A 16,890-nucleotide genomic window follows, 5' to 3' on the forward strand; every position below is an offset into this window, starting at 1 on the left:
GGGATCAAACCTGGGTAGGCTTGGAGCAGGTACCGTCACCTACTGATTCATTTTGCCAGCCCCCACTATTTCGTTTTGATTGATTGGTGGCTACCTGAGATGAGGAGGATAAGTAATGAGTTTTATGAGAAGGGGCCCATTTTGAAGTTGTGAAGGTATTTTTGAATGAGATACATTTATTAACATTGAGAATGGACTGGGTTCACTTGTAAAGGGACTAATTTTATGCCTTGTAAATTTCTTTTTAAAGATTTATTACTGTACACCAGAAGAGAACATCAGATCTCCTTATAGATGGTTGTGAGACACCATGTGGTTGCTGGGAGTTGAACTCAAGTCAGGATCTTTGGAAGAATAGCCAGTGCTCTTAACCTCTTAGCCATCTCTCTAGCCCCACCTTGTAAATTTCTAAAGTTTTTTTTTTTTTTTTTGAGACAGGATTTCTGTGTGGCCTGCGCTATCCTAGACTCGATTTGTAGACCAGGCTGACCTTGAACTAACAGTGGTCCACCTGTCTCTGCTGGGATTAAAGGTGTGTGCCACTCTCAATGGAAGTGACTGTGTAAGGTTGAACTGAGCACCAGCAGTCCTTGGCCAGGGCATAAGCACTTACATGGCATATCATGGAGATGTGTACAAATGAAAACACTGGCCTAGAAAGGTGTGAGCCTCATCCTCTGAACCTTGCCTGAGTAAATCCATCTTGTAGCCAGCCTCCATGTAACTATTGTATGTGCCAGACCACAGTTAAAACACAAGAAAGGCCATCCTTCCCACGATCGTGCTTGCTGAGGTCAGCATACCCTCCCAGCCTTCATTCAAGGCTGAGTGCACGGTAGCGCTGCCACTGTCTGTTTCCTCAGAACCTGTAGTCACTGCTGCTACTTAACCATTGGGCACTGCTCTACAACCAGGTCTAAATTAATTCTGCTAGGTGTAGGCTTAGAGCAGGTTAGAATGGGTCCTTGCATGGAGCGAGGACCTTCAGGAAAGCACAGCCATCCCAACTTTCCACTGCTCTGGATGTGACCCCCAATAAACTCGGTTACTCGTAACGCGCTGAACCGGCTTGAGCTGTTCTTTGGGTTGTTGGTACCATCCAACAGTTTGGGCATATATGCAATGATTTCTCTCACAAATCTCTAGGGACATTTGTAAACTGGGCGGAAGAGAGGCACACACAGGAAGTAGTAAGGCTCATAAATCCACCGGGACCTGTGGCATCAGTGTTCTTTTTTTAGGGGTCAGAAACTTCATCTTATTTGTTCCTTCCCTCTCATGGAGGTTCAAACAAGTTGGGAGCCACTCCCTCCACCCCCAGCACACACCCCATTGTTGAAGAATATTCCAAGAAAGCCCATGGGCTGTGAGGACCCCAAGCTCTCCATTGCAACTTCACACACAATTCACAAGTGCCATTATGTTCTCCAGATTTGGAAGTCCAACAAATACCCCTTAGTCTAGGCCAAGCAGCCCAGGCCAGGTTCCCAGAACAGTTCAATCCTTAAGAAACACACAGCATCTAAAAAACAAAGTACAAATTTTATTTCGTTTCTTTACAAAGGCACAATGGCCTCTTGGTATTTTGTTCCCTACCCCCACTTTCTTAACAAAATATAATAGCTTCTCCTTGGACACAAAGACCTCAAAATTGTAAAAAAAAAAAAAAAAAAAAAAAGAAAAAGAAAAGAAAAAGAAAAAATTTAAAAATACAGAAACCAAAACCAAAATAAAACCAACAACAAACAAAACAAAAAGAGACAGACATTTTTAGGGTCAGTGATGGGAACCCTGGAGGGAAAGGTGGGAAGGTGGAGAGCGGCCAAATCCGGTGCTGAGGTGGGGAGGGGAGGGGAGAATGGCAGCAGCAAACCCCAACCGAGAAGAATCGTAGATCCCCGGGTCCCCAGAAAGCCCCAACCCAGCCTGACCCCCAACCCATGTAAGTGCTTAAAAGATAAAAAAAGAAAACCAAATAGAGGCGGGAAGGGGAGCTGGCTCTGAGGAGCGAGGAAATACCTTGGGGTTTTGTTTGATTTTCCCTGTTCTTAAAAACACGTTTAAATGGAAGAAAAACAAACAAACAAAAACAAAACAACAACAAAAGCTTTTTGGCGGAGAGAGGCCAGGCACCTCAGTGTCAGCTTCCCCAGCCCCAGGGCCGAGGCCCAGCCCTGGAGTCCCGATGCTCCCACACGTGCTCTAGAGACCACCACAACCCCGGGACCTGGGCTCTGGTGGCTTCGATCAAAGGTCGACTTACAGTATTGAAAAAGAGGTCATAAAAGTGACCCAAATGTTATCATAATTTTGTAAAAATTTCTCACTCATTCACCCATGTTTCCCCTGTTGTTGCCCCGGCCCCCTCTAGCCCCTAGAAGGGAGAGGAGGGCTGGGGGTGGTCAGGGAAGCTCCCCGTCCCCCAAAGGCTCCTCCCGGCTCTGGTCCATGGCGTCGCTGTCCGAGGCCTCCGAGTCGGAGGCAGTATCCGAGGTGTGCGCCTCTGGACAGCCGCGGACGGACTTCACGATAACCGCTCGCCTCTGTTCCTCCTCCAGCTCCTGTTTGTCCTGGGTGCCCTCAATGTGCTGGATGGCCTGGACAGAAAGGGACAGTCCACTGAGCAGACTCGGCTGGGGAGCCCGGGCCAGCCAGGCAAGAGTGAGTGCCCTCAGCCAGCTGTTAATCTGCTCAAAAAACACACACCCCAGAACAAAGCAGAGACAGGGGTGGGCGTGGAAAGCGAAGACCCTTCCAGGAGACCAGAGCCCTAGATGTTACAAATGACAACAGGGCTCATATCCTTATGGCTTCACTAACTTAGTAACCGTCTGCGCTATCCAGGTTTTATTCAGGTTGCTGGGCATATAGGCAATGAAAGTTTTAGGAGTCACTAGTTTTCTTTCTTGTTTCTGCTTTTTCATTTGCTTTACACTGTTATCAACTAATTGATTCTTTTTTAATGTTGCTCACAGCACGGATAGGAGGCCTAACACGACATATTCATAAAATAAAGATGAAAGGGGTTGGGGAGAGATTTCAGTCTTGCCTTTCTAACAGAAGGGCTTGGGTTCAGTACCCAGCACCCCTCGGTGCTGTGAACCTGCATCCTGAGAGGAAGGCTGGGAGCTGAGTCAGGAAGATCCCTGGGGCTCCGCCAGCCTATCCCAACTGGCACGCTGCAGGGTGCAGTGACAAGACCCACCTCCCACTTTCTTAACAAAATACAGTAGCTTTTTCTTGAACACAAAGATCAAAGATCATAAAATAAGTAAACAGAGAAACCAAAACCTAAGTAAAACCAAACTGAGAACAAAGCAGCTTCTCAGGGCCAGCAAGGTGGGTAAAGGCACTTGAAGCCACACCTTACACACCTGGGTTTATGAGCCTCTGACCCCGAGTCTGCTGAGGTGCACAAAAACTGCTCCTCCCCGCTGTCCTCTGGCACACAACACATACACACAATAAATGTCATTTTAAAAAAAGGAGTCTTTTAGGCTAGGCATGGTGATGCACACCTTTAATCCCAGAGCTTGGGAGGCAGAGGCAGGTGAGATCTCTGTGAGTTCAAAGCCAGCCTGGTCTACAGAGAGTCCTGAACAGCCAGGGCTCTTTGTCCCAGGGACAGGGAAGGGGACCTATCCAAGCATTCAGATCTTTTCTCCTCCTATATAAGTTCCATGTTGCTTTTTTCCCCCCATTTCGCATTCCCTAGTGCCCCGTTAAAAGCATGTCCCCCAGGGTCAATCCCACAAGCCACCTCCCAAATACCTGCACGATGGTGTCCAGATTTTGCCGGGACGTAGAGACAGAATTGATGACTGAGGAGGGACCCATGGTGACAACATTGATGTGGTGGGAGGAAGGCGGGGCTGGAGCAGGCACAATCACTGTGGGGTGGTGGGTGGGGGCTGGAGGAGGCAGGAGCTGCAAGACAGAAGTCCTCAGGTTGCAGCCCACCAACCTTCCATACTCACGGGGTCTCTGCTCCTAGTTTGGATTTTAAATGTCCCCCCCACAAAGCCCATGTGATAAAGGCATGGCCTCCAGTATGGCAGTATTGGTAGCAACCTTAAGAAGTTGAACCTAGCTGGGCACGGTGGCACACGCTTATAATCCCAGCACTCTTGGAGGCAGAAGCAAGCAGATCTCTGAGTTCCAGGACAGCCAGGGCTACACAGAAAAACCCTTTCTCAAAAATGAAAACCAATAACAAGAGCCCAGTTTCTTTCTCTTTTTGTCTCTTTAGTTTTTAAGACATGAGGTGAGTGGCTTTATTCCTGCCATGACATATAACCTCACCACACATCCAACCAATCACAGTCTGAAGTCTTCAAAAATTGAGCCAAAATAGCCCTTTTCTCTTTTTAAATTGACTGTTTCAGGTGCTTATTACACTGATACAAAGCTGACCAGTAAAGCAGACCAGTAGGATTCACAACTCCAAGTGTCAAGTGTCAAGAAGCATTTCTGAACCTAATAAATGACTATTCAAGAGTATAAGCTGAGCTGGGTGCGGTGGAACACAAATTTAATTCCAGCACTCGGGAGGCAGAAGCAGGCAGATCTCTGTGAGTTCAAGAGTAGCCTGGCCTACAGAGTGAGATCCTGACTCAAAACAAAACAAACAAACAAACAAACAAACAACAAGTATAGAGTCTGGGGCTGGGATAGAGCTCAGTGGTAGAATGTTTGCCTGACATGCACAAAGCCCCGGCTCAATCAGCACCACTGAAATAAATAAATAAATAAATAAATAAATAAATAAATAAACAAAACAAAACAGAGGAGGAGGAGCTTAGTTCCTGGATTAAGACAGAGATGGTTCAAATTCCTGCTCTAGAGTAGGTTATCTGACCTTTCTATACCTCATTTTCCACAGCAATAAAACAGCCTAAGAGCTCAAGCTTTCTCAAGCTTTAAAGGACTACCGTGCGGGCTCTATTCTACATTCCGATGCTCTCCAGACACCTCGGTCTCAGCACGCCTGCACTGTTGTCTGCACCTGTGTGGTCCGAGACCCCACTATGGCTTCTGGGAACCCCACAGCAGCCAGTGGGGGGCCCTCGGGGAGTCTGCTGCTCACCTGGGTCCGAAGGTGCTGCTGCTCCCGCTCCAGCTTCTCCTGGTGCAGCAGCCGCACCTGCTCCTGCTGCTGCTGCAGCTGCACCTGCTGTGCAATCACCTTGAGTTTTTCCGGGTACATGTGGGCCTCTAGGGAGCGCACCTGCAGGTAGAACGGACAGCACTAAGAGGTGGGGCAAGACCGCACCTGCTCTACCAGCTGCCAAGGCCGTTTACTTGCTAAAACCTCAATCCCGGGCGCAGGGCAATCCTAAACCTAACACACTGGCAGAGAGCGCCCCCTTTGGGGCAGACCAAAGGCTCTCCCCTAACCTTTGTCACCTCTAAACTTTGTCTCTACTGTTCCCACCACAAAGAAATCCCTTTTCCCTTGTCTGATCAGCTGGTTCCTTTATACAAATCACAAGGCACACCTTGGGGGACCGAGTCAAACCCTTCTGGTGCCAAGCTCCTATGTAGTCTTGTTTCATCGGCATTTTTGTGTGTGTGCATGATGAGAGTTGCGCCCAGAACTTTCAGGCTAATCACTCCATAACTGAGCTAAACACCCCAGCCTCCACGTATGTTTACACCTTTAACAGAGAATTGTTGGCAGACCTTGGTGGCGAACACCTTTGATCCCAGCGCTCAGGAGGCAGAGGCAGGCGGATCTCTGAGTTTAAGACCAGCCTGGTCTACGTAGTAAATTCCAGGACAGCTGGGGATAAGCAAAGATACCCTGTCTTGGAGTGTGGGGAATGAAGAGACAGAGAGACAGGGAGAGACTGTTGACAAATCCTTCTCAATCCTATGCAAATATAGCCACTAGGCCTGGTATGGAGCAGATTCTCTTTGTGTATGTATGTATGTGTGTGTGAGTGTGTTTTGCCTGGATGAATCAATACCGTGTGCACGTCTAGCGCCTGCAGAAGTCAGGGGTGGAAGATGGCGTCAGATTTCCTGACATGGGGCTGTGTGCCTCGATGTGGGTGTGGGAATTTAACTGAACTCGGGTCCTCTGCAAAAGCAACAAGCGTTCTTAACCGCTAAGCCTTCTCTCCAGCCCCTAGAGAAGACATTCTCGCGAATACTTTCTGAAGAGGGGAAGCAAGCAGAAGACCACAGAATCCATCCTCTCCGCCTGGGCATCACACTGGCCAGCAGAGGGCGCCGTCTCACCTGCTCCTCCAGCATCATCCGCACCGAGCGCTCCTTGTCCAGCTGCTGGCGCAGCTCAATCATCTCTCTCCTAAGGTCCTCAGCCTTCTCGTCTTCCCAGATGTCAGGTGAGCCAATTCCCTCGTCCTTGTCTTCTGCCCGCCGCCGCTTAGGGGATGAGCCACTCAGCTCCTGGGGACCCCAAGAGGTTGCTGAGTTAGCTGACACCCCCATAACACAGCCTGAGGTCACAGGGCTCCATTGCAGGCCCTCCAAAGGTACCCAACAGATGGACTCATACTGGGGAATCCATTCTGCAAATCCACCTAGGGGCCAAACGCCGGGCACGGAAGAATGGACTGACTTTCTAGAACAGTCACCTGCTTCCCCCCCGAGCCCACTCCACTGTACTCCACAGAAGAAACAGGCCCAGGCAGGAAGTAGGCAGGTTCTGTGGGCAAGGTGACTGATCGCCATGCATGCTAATGGTTTTGGGTAAGGCCCACACAGAAGACTGCTGGGAAGATTCCCCATCCGGTACCTGGATGAAGCGCTTAAGCTGCGTATTCTGCTGCAGCAGTCTAGTCTTCTCCTGCTCAAGAGAGAAGATGTACTCCGCCGTCTGCTGGAGGATGGCTGCCTGAGGGCAGGAAGGAAAGAATGAGGCTTCCGGTCCTCTCTCTCCCCGTGAGACCCTGACCCCGCCTCCGGAAGCCGTCCCTGCCCCTGCCCCTGCCCCTGCCCACCTTGCTGAGCTTCTCTCCATCTGTGTGGGGAATGAGGGTCTTGAGGGACTGGAAGCCAGCGTTGATGCTCTGCATGCGCCTGCGCTCGTTGCTGTTGGCAATCTCCCGCCGAATCCGCCTCTCCTGGTCCCGCTGCGTCTCCGGGGTCAGCGGGATGTTGGCAAGGCTGCCAGGGAGAACAGGACTAGATTCAGGGCAGATGTCCTCTAAACTTAACCCCCAGAAGGGCCCTGTCCTCAACAGTTCATTGCCAGAGGGCCCTGGATGTAACCTGCGTCCCTTCCCTGATAGACCCAGGGCTGAAGCAGGGGCCTGAGGACCCGCATCTGCTTAGAACCCACCCAGTCCCTGCCTCCCTTCCTACAGTCCTCTCCTCTTGAAGAGATTCTTAGCAATGTCTGGATATCAAAATACACACACAGGGGCTCAGAGCTGTGCAGGCCTCACCTCCCATTCTAACATCTGCCTAGCCAGGCTGGAAAGGCCCAGAAACCTGCATGACTAATCTCTATGGTTCTAACGCAACAGAACCCGACAGCAACCAGACACAGCTCCTGGGACGCTTCAAAGCTCCTCGCTGTGTAACTGGACCACCTCCTTAGTAGCTCTTACTTTGTCACTACAGTTCTGAGAAGATAACCCTCCTCCCTGCTCTCTGCCACAGTTGTCTCCAGCCAGAAGCCTACAGCCACCACCGCGGCCAGCCACTATGAGCTAAGAGTGTACAAAGGACCAGACAGGCGGCATTCACCCCACATACGGGACACTGGGTCAACCAGCCCTCGGGACAGTCCTGCTTTATCCCGACCTATTCCACAGCAGATTCACTCTGTATAAGGAAGCTAGCCCCCCCCCCCCCCCGCCCCAGAATGCTGTGGGCAATGCTACTGCATGCTGCAGAGGGAAGCAGCTAGCCAGCAGAGTGAGGGAGCAGGCAACCAGCAGTGATGGGCCCAATGCCACTGCTCCCAAGGGGGTGGGCCTGTGTGTGGCCCAGAGGAGGGATGCCCCCCTTCTCAGCCCTCCCCTGCAACTCCCCCTCCCGCCCCTGGCCTGATGGCTTCCAGATGCTGCACTCTCAGCAGAGGCCTTCAACCCCACCCAAAGCCACAGCCCTGGCCTCTTCCTGAGGGGCCCTCCCAGGGTGACCTGTTCCAGGCCAGAGCCAAGGGGGCACATACCCCAAGGTGTGGGAAAATAAAAACGGCCTCTGACACCTTTCACCTCATTGATGTGGGAGTCTACGGTCGAGGAGGTGCCAGGTCTCTCGCTGTGAGTTGGCCCCTGCCTCTATCCCCAGGGAAAATGGGCTCCACAGCAGCCCAGGGGGGAAACACATCTGCCACAGCTGGAAACAGCTGAAGCCTGTCCAGCCCCACCCAGCCCACCCCATCTGTCCTGCCTCAGCTCCCTAAAGGACCCTAGTAGCATCTCTGCCCCTTCCAGGGCCTCAGCTTCCTCTCCCAGCAGAAAGGATAGACAGCTGGGAATGAGTTCCCTGTCGGCCACTGCAGGGAGCTTGGAGGCAAAGCAGCCCCTTCCCACTTTATGAATGAAGCCAGGTGCCTTCATTCAGGGCCTGAAAGCCCAGGACCCCAGAGCCCCTGTCCCAGGGTATCCCATGATACATGTCCCTCATAGGATGTGGAAATGTGAACAATGGGAAAGGCTTCAGGCCAGGGCGCCTTTCTTCTCCCCGCCCAAAAACGGGGAGCAATGGGGCATCTGGAAGGAGACGAGGATTCCAAGCAGGATAAAGCCACAGATGGTCCTTGGAGTCTGGCCCTGAACACACCTCCTCTGGGGCCAGTCGGATGGATGGTAGGCACTAACTAGTTAACTGCTACAGATCTTTGGGGGCAAAAAGAGACAGAAAGGCCATGATGGCACACACCTGTAATTTCAGCACTCAGGAGCTGGAAGAGTGGGAGTTTTGATGCTAGCCTGGGCTACAGAGGAAGACTCTTCTCCCAAAAACAAACAAGAAAAAGATGAGGTGTTGGGCATGGTGGCAACATGCCGGTAACAGCAGCACTTGGGAGACAAACACAGAAGCTTAAGTTCAAGATCATCCTCAACCACACAGCAAGCTCAAAGTCGGCCGGGAAGACACGAGACCCTGTTTAAAATAAGAGTTCTTGCTGCTCTTCTGGAGAACCCGAGTTCATGAGGTGGCTCGAAACTACCTGTAACCGAAACTCCAGGGAGCCCACAGCCTCCTCTTCTGGCTGGTGTGGGCACTCCTACATATAAGCAATGTCAATACACACACACACACACACACACACGCACCTAGAGAAGTAACAGAAAGCAAGCTTCCGGTGGGGGAGTCTCCCCACAACTTGCTCAGTCTCTGGGCCTCCAATGTGGATGCCCTAAAGGGCTAAAACTGACCTAAGACTGGGTCTCAAGAAAGAAGCCTTGTAAACCACCCTCAGGCTACTCCGAAAGCTAGCAGACCCAAAGGGCCTCAGAATACAGGAGCATATTCTTAGAAATAAATAAACAGGGCTAAGTATATAGTTCAGTTGGTAGAGTTCTTGCCTAACATGCTCCAATGTCCCGGGACTACGTTAAAAGAAAAGAAAAAGAAAAAACAGACAAGCTGGGCATGGTAGTACACAGCTTTGATCCTGGTGCTCCTCAGGAGGCAGAGGCAGGTGGATCTCTGTGAGTTCGAGGCCAGCCTGGTCTGCAAAGAGAGTACCAGGACAGCCAAGGCTACACAGAGAAACCCTGACTCAAAAAAAAAAAAAAAAAAAAAAGACAAAATGTCAGCTATCTGTAATCCTAGCAGTAGGCGGAGGCAGAAGGATCCTGAGTTCAAGAACAATCTATGCTATCTGAGACCCCGTCGTTTCAAAGAACCAACTAGTAGGCCTGGAGAGATGGCTCCACAGCTAAGGGCACTTGATTCCGAGGTAAAAAGAAGAAAGGAACCAGCTACGGTAAGAGGTGGCATTGGGACCTGGGAGCAGGGCAGAACAGGCTTCATATCCCACAGACTGCTGTGTGACAGCTTCCCAGCAAAGGAGGGCTGGTCAGGCACCTGCAGTTACTGGGATAATCCTTTTTTTTTTTTTTAATTACTTATCTATTTTGATTTTCTGAGATGTTTCTCTGTATAGCCCTGGCTGTCCTATACAGGGTGGCCTTGAACTCACAGAGATGCACCTACCTCTGACTTCCTAGTGCTGGGATTAAAGGCGTGCACCACCACCCACTGGAGCTAATTCTTTCTGACTCATGTGTGTTGCTCCTCCTGTGTGTTTGTGACAGTTTCACCCTTATAGCTCAGACTGGCTTCAAGGCATTCTTCCTGCCTCAGCCTTGCTGTGCAGAAAGCGAGTGCAGGGCAGAGATGCCTCCTACAATTAACCCACCAGTGGGTGTGCCCTCTATTAAGGCTCACACACAACCAGAGGCTACACAACTGAGGGGGTATGACAGTAAGAGAGCCACAGGTAGAGACTCGCCCAAGGTGGGTTGGCAGGGCACAGCGCAGCTGCCAAGCTGTCAGTTCCCTGTAGCGTCCAGCTACCCTTGAAACTACAGCCCCGAGAGTTAACCTCCCTGTTTTCCCCATTCCCTGGGACACACTCTAGTGGGGAGCCCAAAGGAAACCTCAGAGCCCCAATCCTGAAGGGCTCCATCACAGCAACTCCCAGAATGAAGAGACCTTGGGTCTCAGACAGTGAGCAGGTCCCTAAGCCTGACTCTTCAAAATGTTGCATTCAGCCTCCGCACTCAGGAACCACCACCAGTTCACATGGCCATCCCTGGGCCTAGCTTGAGGAATGGGCCTATTCTTTCGAGGCTCTTCTGCATGGGGACTTGGGTTGGCCTCAATTACTCATCTGGACAGTGCAGAAAGCTCCAGCCGACAGTTAACAGGCTATATGCTGACCACCAGTTATACCTGGCCGAATGTGAGCGAGCTACCTAGATGCCCCAGTGGGTAGGGTATGACTAACCATGAATTATCATTGGTGGAATGCAAATGATCCTGATTGCTGACCAGCCCGATTGTCACTTCCAAGTGACACTGCAAGAGAAAAAGTAGATTTTCTTGCATATGCCCTTAAGTTCCCTGCAGCTCTTTCTTGGTTTTACAAAAGCAAACTCACAATAAGTAATCCCATGGTAAGCCCTACCGCCTCAAAACTTCAGACTCCACCAGTGAGAACTGCGAGAACACTAGCATGGGGCAGCACTGGCCGGTGACGACAGGCAGATTGCTGCTGGTCACTGGTTGCTCAGGAATAAGAAACTGGGCTGACGGCCAAGAAACAACTAGGCCACCCCAGCCTTGAGCGCTAAGAACAGGTCCACTGTCCCTCATGAAGAATGGCAGCACCTACCTAACTAGATGCTTGGGAGCAGGAGGTAGGCTGGATATTCACTTCTGGGTCCCTCACCAGTCCCAGATCCTCCTCCTCCCCAGCCTAAGGCCAAGGATCCCCATCACGCTCCATCCATTTGCTGGCCACACCCTCTAACTGGCCATAAACTCTCTTTTCACTTGGCCTGAAGCCACTTAGCCTAAACCACCCAGCATCCACATGGGGGGGTGAGGAGGGCCACACAGGATTTTCTCCAAAGCTGGGAAGAGAGATGACCCTCTCAGCAAGAGTGCCCAACACATGTTCAGCCCACTGCCTCGACAACTCTAGCAGCCCCTGACCATCCTGCCACCCTCCCCTTGACCCAGAACATACCACGGCTAAGCTCCTCTTGTTAGAGACATCCCATCGCAGGGAAGGCTGCACACACAGGGCATAGATGCCAACACCTGCCTTGACACTTGCAAGCTGTGAAACCCTAGCCACTGAAATCTCTCCGCTTTGGTTCTCCCCACTTTCACAAAGTGGTAATGCTGCCTTACATAGGATCATGGTGAAGTTCACATAGAAGTCAAAGGGAAGATGGGCACTTCCCCTCAAGTTTTCACCCAGGTATCCAATACAACCTCTCAGAGAGCTGACAAAACCCTTCAGTATCACCAGTCAGTGAAAGGACAGCGGTCAGGACCTACTCATTGCTGTATCCTTAACCCTAGCATCAAACTAGTGCTTTGGGTTGGAAAGATGGCTCAGCATTTAAGAGCACTTTCTGCTCTTCCAGAGGTCCTGAGTTTAATTCCCAGCAGCCAAATGGTGGCTCACAAGCATCTATAATGAGATCTGGTGCCCTCATCTGGCCTGCAGGTGTACATGCAGATAGAGCACACATGTACAAAATAAATTTAATATACTAAATAAATTTAAAAACAACAACAAAAAAACAGGTGCTTTATAAATACATGGCTAGAAACCAGGCAGTGATAGCAAACACCTTTAATTCCAACACTCTAAAGGCAGAAGCAGCCAGATCTCTGAGTTCAAGGCCAGCCTGGTCTACAGAGTGAGTTCCAGGACAGCCAGGGCAGAAACCGTTTATAAATAAATAAATAAACATGGCCAGAGACCAAACAAAAATGCCCAAGTTTTTAATACTCTAATGACGCCTTTTATTTTTCTACTTCTTTTCTTAAGACAAGATCTCTCTCAGCCAGGAGTAGTGGCACATGCCTTTAAACCCAGCACTCAGTGAGGCAGAGGCAGGCAGACCACTGTGAGTTCAAAGCCAGCCTGGTCTACAAATCAAATCCAAGACAGCCAAGGCTACACAGAGAAACCCCGTCTGGAAAAACAAAAACTGAAAGTTTACAAGATACCCAGGGTGACAGCACATGCTTAAAGCTTGGTGGATGGAATCAACAGGATCAGGAATTTAAGGTCATCTTAACCTACAAATCAAGCTGGAGGCCAGCCTGAGCTAGATGAGACTATATCATGGGGGGAGGGGGGAGGAGATGGCTCAGCCATGTAACCATGAGGACCTGAATTTAGATCCCCCTGCATCCACCTGAAGGTCGTGCATCTGCAACCCCGCAGGCAGAGACAGGTGGGTCCCTGGAGCTCCTGATCCAGTGTAGCCGCACTGGTGAGCTCCAGGTTCACCTCAAGACCTCGTCTAAGAAACGAGGGGGAGATGCTGGCTGTGGTAATTTACACCAGTAGGAGATGCTGAAAAGGAGGCAGGAGACGCCAGGCTTGAGGCCGGCCTGGGACCCACATCTGGGCTGGAAAGATGACTGAGGACAGTTGAGACAGTTCTATTCTAGGACCCAAGTTTCATTCCCAGCACCCACACAGCAGCTCACAACACAATACCAGGGGATCTAATGCCCTCTCCTGGCCTCTGACAACAGGGCACACACGTGATGCACAGATATGCATGTAGGCAAAACACCCACACACAATTTTTTTAAATTTTAAAAATTAAAGAAATATATAAACAAATAAGGTGGGGAATGTTAGGTCGCACACTCAGGACAAATGAGGTGCTTATCTAACGTATCAAAGAGGATGCTGGAGCCAGGTTCTCCCAGCATCTCTCTCGGTATCCGTTAGAGCCATCCTGGCTGGCAGACCCCACCCCTCCAGCCAGGGACTGGAATGGGCTTCTCTTGGCCCAGCCTCTGATCCGTATATAACCTCACCTATTCTGGCTACCGGCCTGCTTCTTGGTCTCTGGATCCCCAGGTACTCTCTTTGCTCCCTCTCTTCTCTTTCTCTCTTGCTGTCCCCCAACTCTCTCCTTTCATGGCCATGTTCAGTCTGGACATTTCCAGATGCCTCTGGATGCTTTCTCCCTCATACCCACAATAAACCTTCTCCTCAGCTGTACCTGGGAGAACTCATCTGGTGCTGAATAGGGAGCTGGTGCTGAACTGAGAAGTCATGTGTACGTGCACACGCTCGCACACGCTTATACACACATACATTTACAAGGATGATGGAAACCACCACACACCTGCTTTCTAGAGTCTGAATTCCACCTTCGAGGCACTTCCTATATCCAATTCTCACAAAACCATTAGACAGCAGGTCCAAAACTTCAAAGTGTGCCACTGTGCCCTATAGCTCCTTTTGGTTGGCTCAGGAGGCATAGGAGTCAGAGAGAACCCAGGGAGGGATGCAGCAAAGTCCAATAGCCTAAGGCAAACCAGACTCCATTCACCATAAGGTCCTGCTCCAACCCACAGTCCATCCTGGACAGACCTCCAGCTGTGGCCCCAGCTGAAAATGAACACACCTACAGGCTAGAACTCCATGACCAGGGTACAACCAATAACTGTTTCCATGTAGGACAGGCAGAGGACCTGTGTATCTGTAGGCAGGCTACGGTACCTCAATCACTAAGCCTGAAACACCCAATGTTCTGGGGTGTTTTAGCCTTCTGCCAACAGAGGGCTAGAAAAAGGGACAGTGTGAAGCCAGAGTGCCAAGAAGTCCAGGCATAGCAACCAGAAACCCCTACTGTCTCAGTCCTGTGTAGGACTGGGGCCAGAATGACCTCTCTAGAATACTGAGCAAATCATGCCTCACCCCACTCCCAGCCCAGCTCAGAAGAGACAACAAATGCCGGGTTCAAGTCCAGCGCCACATTTGCTCTGATCCCTTTGTTGGCTTCTGTATCCATCTTTACAAAGAAATCAGAAAACAAATGAACTCTAGGAACATGGTGATAATTCACTGAGAAAATCCTAGCAAGTGAGTCCCCAGAATATTTACGGAGCCCAAGAGTTTTGTTATTGCCGTTTTGTACCTGCTAGACCGTCAGGTGGGCCCTGTCTTAGTGCCAGCTGCAGGAGGGGAAGGGGAACCTTACAGGAGCTGCCAGCTGCTAGATCCATCAACAGGCAATCTATCCCCTAGGTACTGGCTCTCAACTTGAAAGTAAAGTGGAATCCCTGCCCGGATTTTATACCTGTGCAGCAACCTGCCCCACTGGCATCGCTGTCTACCAGCCTGTGCCACTCAGTGGACTCCTCCTCCTCCTTCAATCCCAGCCCTGCCTGGCTGGGGTGTCGGAGCACGTGGCCCCAGCCCTGGGGAGCCATTACGCACCGAAAGCAGCAAGGCAGGCAGGAAAGAGATTGTAGGTTTCAAACTTACGCACGCTGGAGAAACCTATCTTTGCGTGCACCACCACCATCCCCACCTCGACCCGGCCGGCTTGTAGGCTTCGGTGAACAGATGCCAAGGGCCAGCAACAGAAGTTTCAGGCATGATCATTTAACAAGAGTCCAGGGAGATTCGGCCACTGGCTGACCGCGATTTGTCTGGGGCAACCTATGTAGGACCAAGCTAACTAAGTGATGTCTCAGGAGAGCTTGCAGACCTCCGACCATCCACCCGAACAGGAGACCCAACACTTTGAATTAATATTGGGGAACAGAAGTGGGACGGCAAAGTTTTCAGAGGAGACCCGCATGCTACAAGGTGTAGACTTGCGCCTAGAAGCAGCCTCAGGTGCACCCTCCCCAAAAGGCCTCCCCACCTGGCCTGCCTAGCCCACCCAGTTGGCTACGGTCGAGCTTTGTGCAAGTAAAGCGTGGCCCCGGAGCGCCTACAAGTCCCACAATGCAGCACCGACCCGACATGGAGAACTACAGCTCCCGGGAGGCCGCGCGCGCAGAGGTCCGCCTACTCCAAAAGGGCTGCAGAGTCACGTCCAGGCCTCGCTAGTAAACAGCGCCCGGGCGCGGGCGGCGAGCAGGCGAGCTAGTGACTGCCAACGTGTAGGGGACCGCGACTTCCCTGCTCGAAGCACGGCCACTTAAATGACCACGTACGCCCCGCAGCCTCGAGCGAGCACGCCCCCAACCCTGCTGCAGCCCTGTTCTCTGCAAACGCTCACACCACCCGGCTCCCCGCCCCCCCCCAGCCTAGAGCCGCGGCATGGCTGCATTGTAACTGTCCTCACGCACACCCCAGACCCCCAAAAAATCCCCTTAGAAGAAGGTTTCCAGAAAGCGCGAGGAAGCAAGGAAAGGAAGGAAGCCAAAGCGGGCGGGGGGAGGAGGAAGCGCGGGGTGAAAGCCACTAGCAGCAAGCATGGCCGGGACTGCTGCAGCACCACGTGGGTCTGTTTGCAATTTACAAACGTCGCGACTCGCCCGCCTGCAGCGGACAAAAGTGGCCAGGGCCTTTCGGGATCCCCACGTTCCAAGGGAAAAGGGTCCCCAGGCAGCGCGAGCAGGGCACACGAGACTGCAGCCGAGCGGGTGGCTAAGAAAGGCGAGAGAGCTCGGAGGAGCGGGCCATGCGTGCGCACACGCGCACCCGCCCGGGCGGGCTGGCCGGGGGCTGCAATGGGAAGAAGGGGTTGGGGGGAGGAGCAGTACACACCTACAGAGCCCTCCTATCACTTCTTTCTCTGTTTTCCTGAAATGTTGCAAAGAGGGCACCTTCTGAGTGGGCACCATGAAATACTCCATAGCGACAGGCCCCCCTCCACTGCACGAGCCAGGTCTCGCAGTCAGCCGGAGAATGCAAGATGGAAATCCGAATCAAAGGGCAGCGCCGGACGGAGGTGCAGAATCGGCCGGTCCCAGATGCTGGCGGCAGCAGCAGCGGCGAGGGGAGGGAGGCGGGCGGGAGGGGCGGGAGGGAGGTCTCTCCAGCCTGCCTCCCCGGGCGTGTGTATGTGTGTGTGTGTTTGCAGCTGATCAGATGTCTGTTTCAAGGCGGGAAACAGCTGGTGAAAACTCAGCACTCCCCCGGCCTCCTTCCGCGGAGTAAGGAATTGCATGTAAACAAAGGACTATTTGCAGCGCCCCCCCCAGGGCGACTGGATGCTGGGGCGAGTAGGGCGCAGGCTCCTTGGGACTGACTGCAACATGGGTCAGCAGACCTAACCCCAGGAGCAGGGGTCCCCCGGTCGCCAGCTGGCTGTAAGGGAATCGGTGTGAATGGAGCAAGCGGCGGCCCAGCTACATGCGCCACTATGGGTGATGAGGTCCATCAGCTGACAGGTTGGCAAGCGTAGCTTTAAAAAAAAAAAAAAAGAAAGAAAGAAAGAAAAGAAAGAA

The 16,890-nt window shown here is 51.8% G+C and overlaps 1 protein-coding gene across 5 annotated transcripts; it reads right to left on the minus strand.

Moving 5' to 3' along the window:
- Window positions 1-1,523: 1,523 nt before the first annotated feature.
- On the minus strand, window positions 1,524-16,755 carry Tfap4 (transcription factor AP-4). Of its 5 annotated transcripts, XM_060364072.1 has the most exons (8): window positions 13,827-15,373; window positions 8,863-8,932; window positions 6,969-7,134; window positions 6,764-6,862; window positions 6,244-6,414; window positions 5,087-5,227; window positions 3,772-3,927; window positions 1,524-2,597 (listed from the first exon to the last, which is right to left on the minus strand). In XM_060364072.1, the coding sequence occupies exons 3-8, from the start codon at window positions 7,041-7,043 to the stop codon at window positions 2,403-2,405; spliced, it is 837 nt and encodes a 278-aa protein (XP_060220055.1). In that variant the 5' UTR covers window positions 7,044-7,134; window positions 8,863-8,932; window positions 13,827-15,373; the 3' UTR covers window positions 1,524-2,402. The 5 variants fall into 5 exon arrangements, with proteins under 5 accessions (XP_060220055.1, XP_021488128.1, XP_021488127.1 ...); XM_021632453.2 differs by lacking the exons at window positions 8,863-8,932; window positions 13,827-15,373 and adding an exon at window positions 16,267-16,755; XM_021632452.2 differs by lacking the exons at window positions 8,863-8,932; window positions 13,827-15,373 and adding an exon at window positions 16,208-16,755.
- Between the last annotated feature and the right edge of the window lie 135 nt (window positions 16,756-16,890).

Source organism: Meriones unguiculatus, chromosome 11 (assembly GCF_030254825.1).
Source record: "Meriones unguiculatus strain TT.TT164.6M chromosome 11, Bangor_MerUng_6.1, whole genome shotgun sequence".
Taxonomy (NCBI): domain Eukaryota; kingdom Metazoa; phylum Chordata; class Mammalia; order Rodentia; family Muridae; genus Meriones; species Meriones unguiculatus.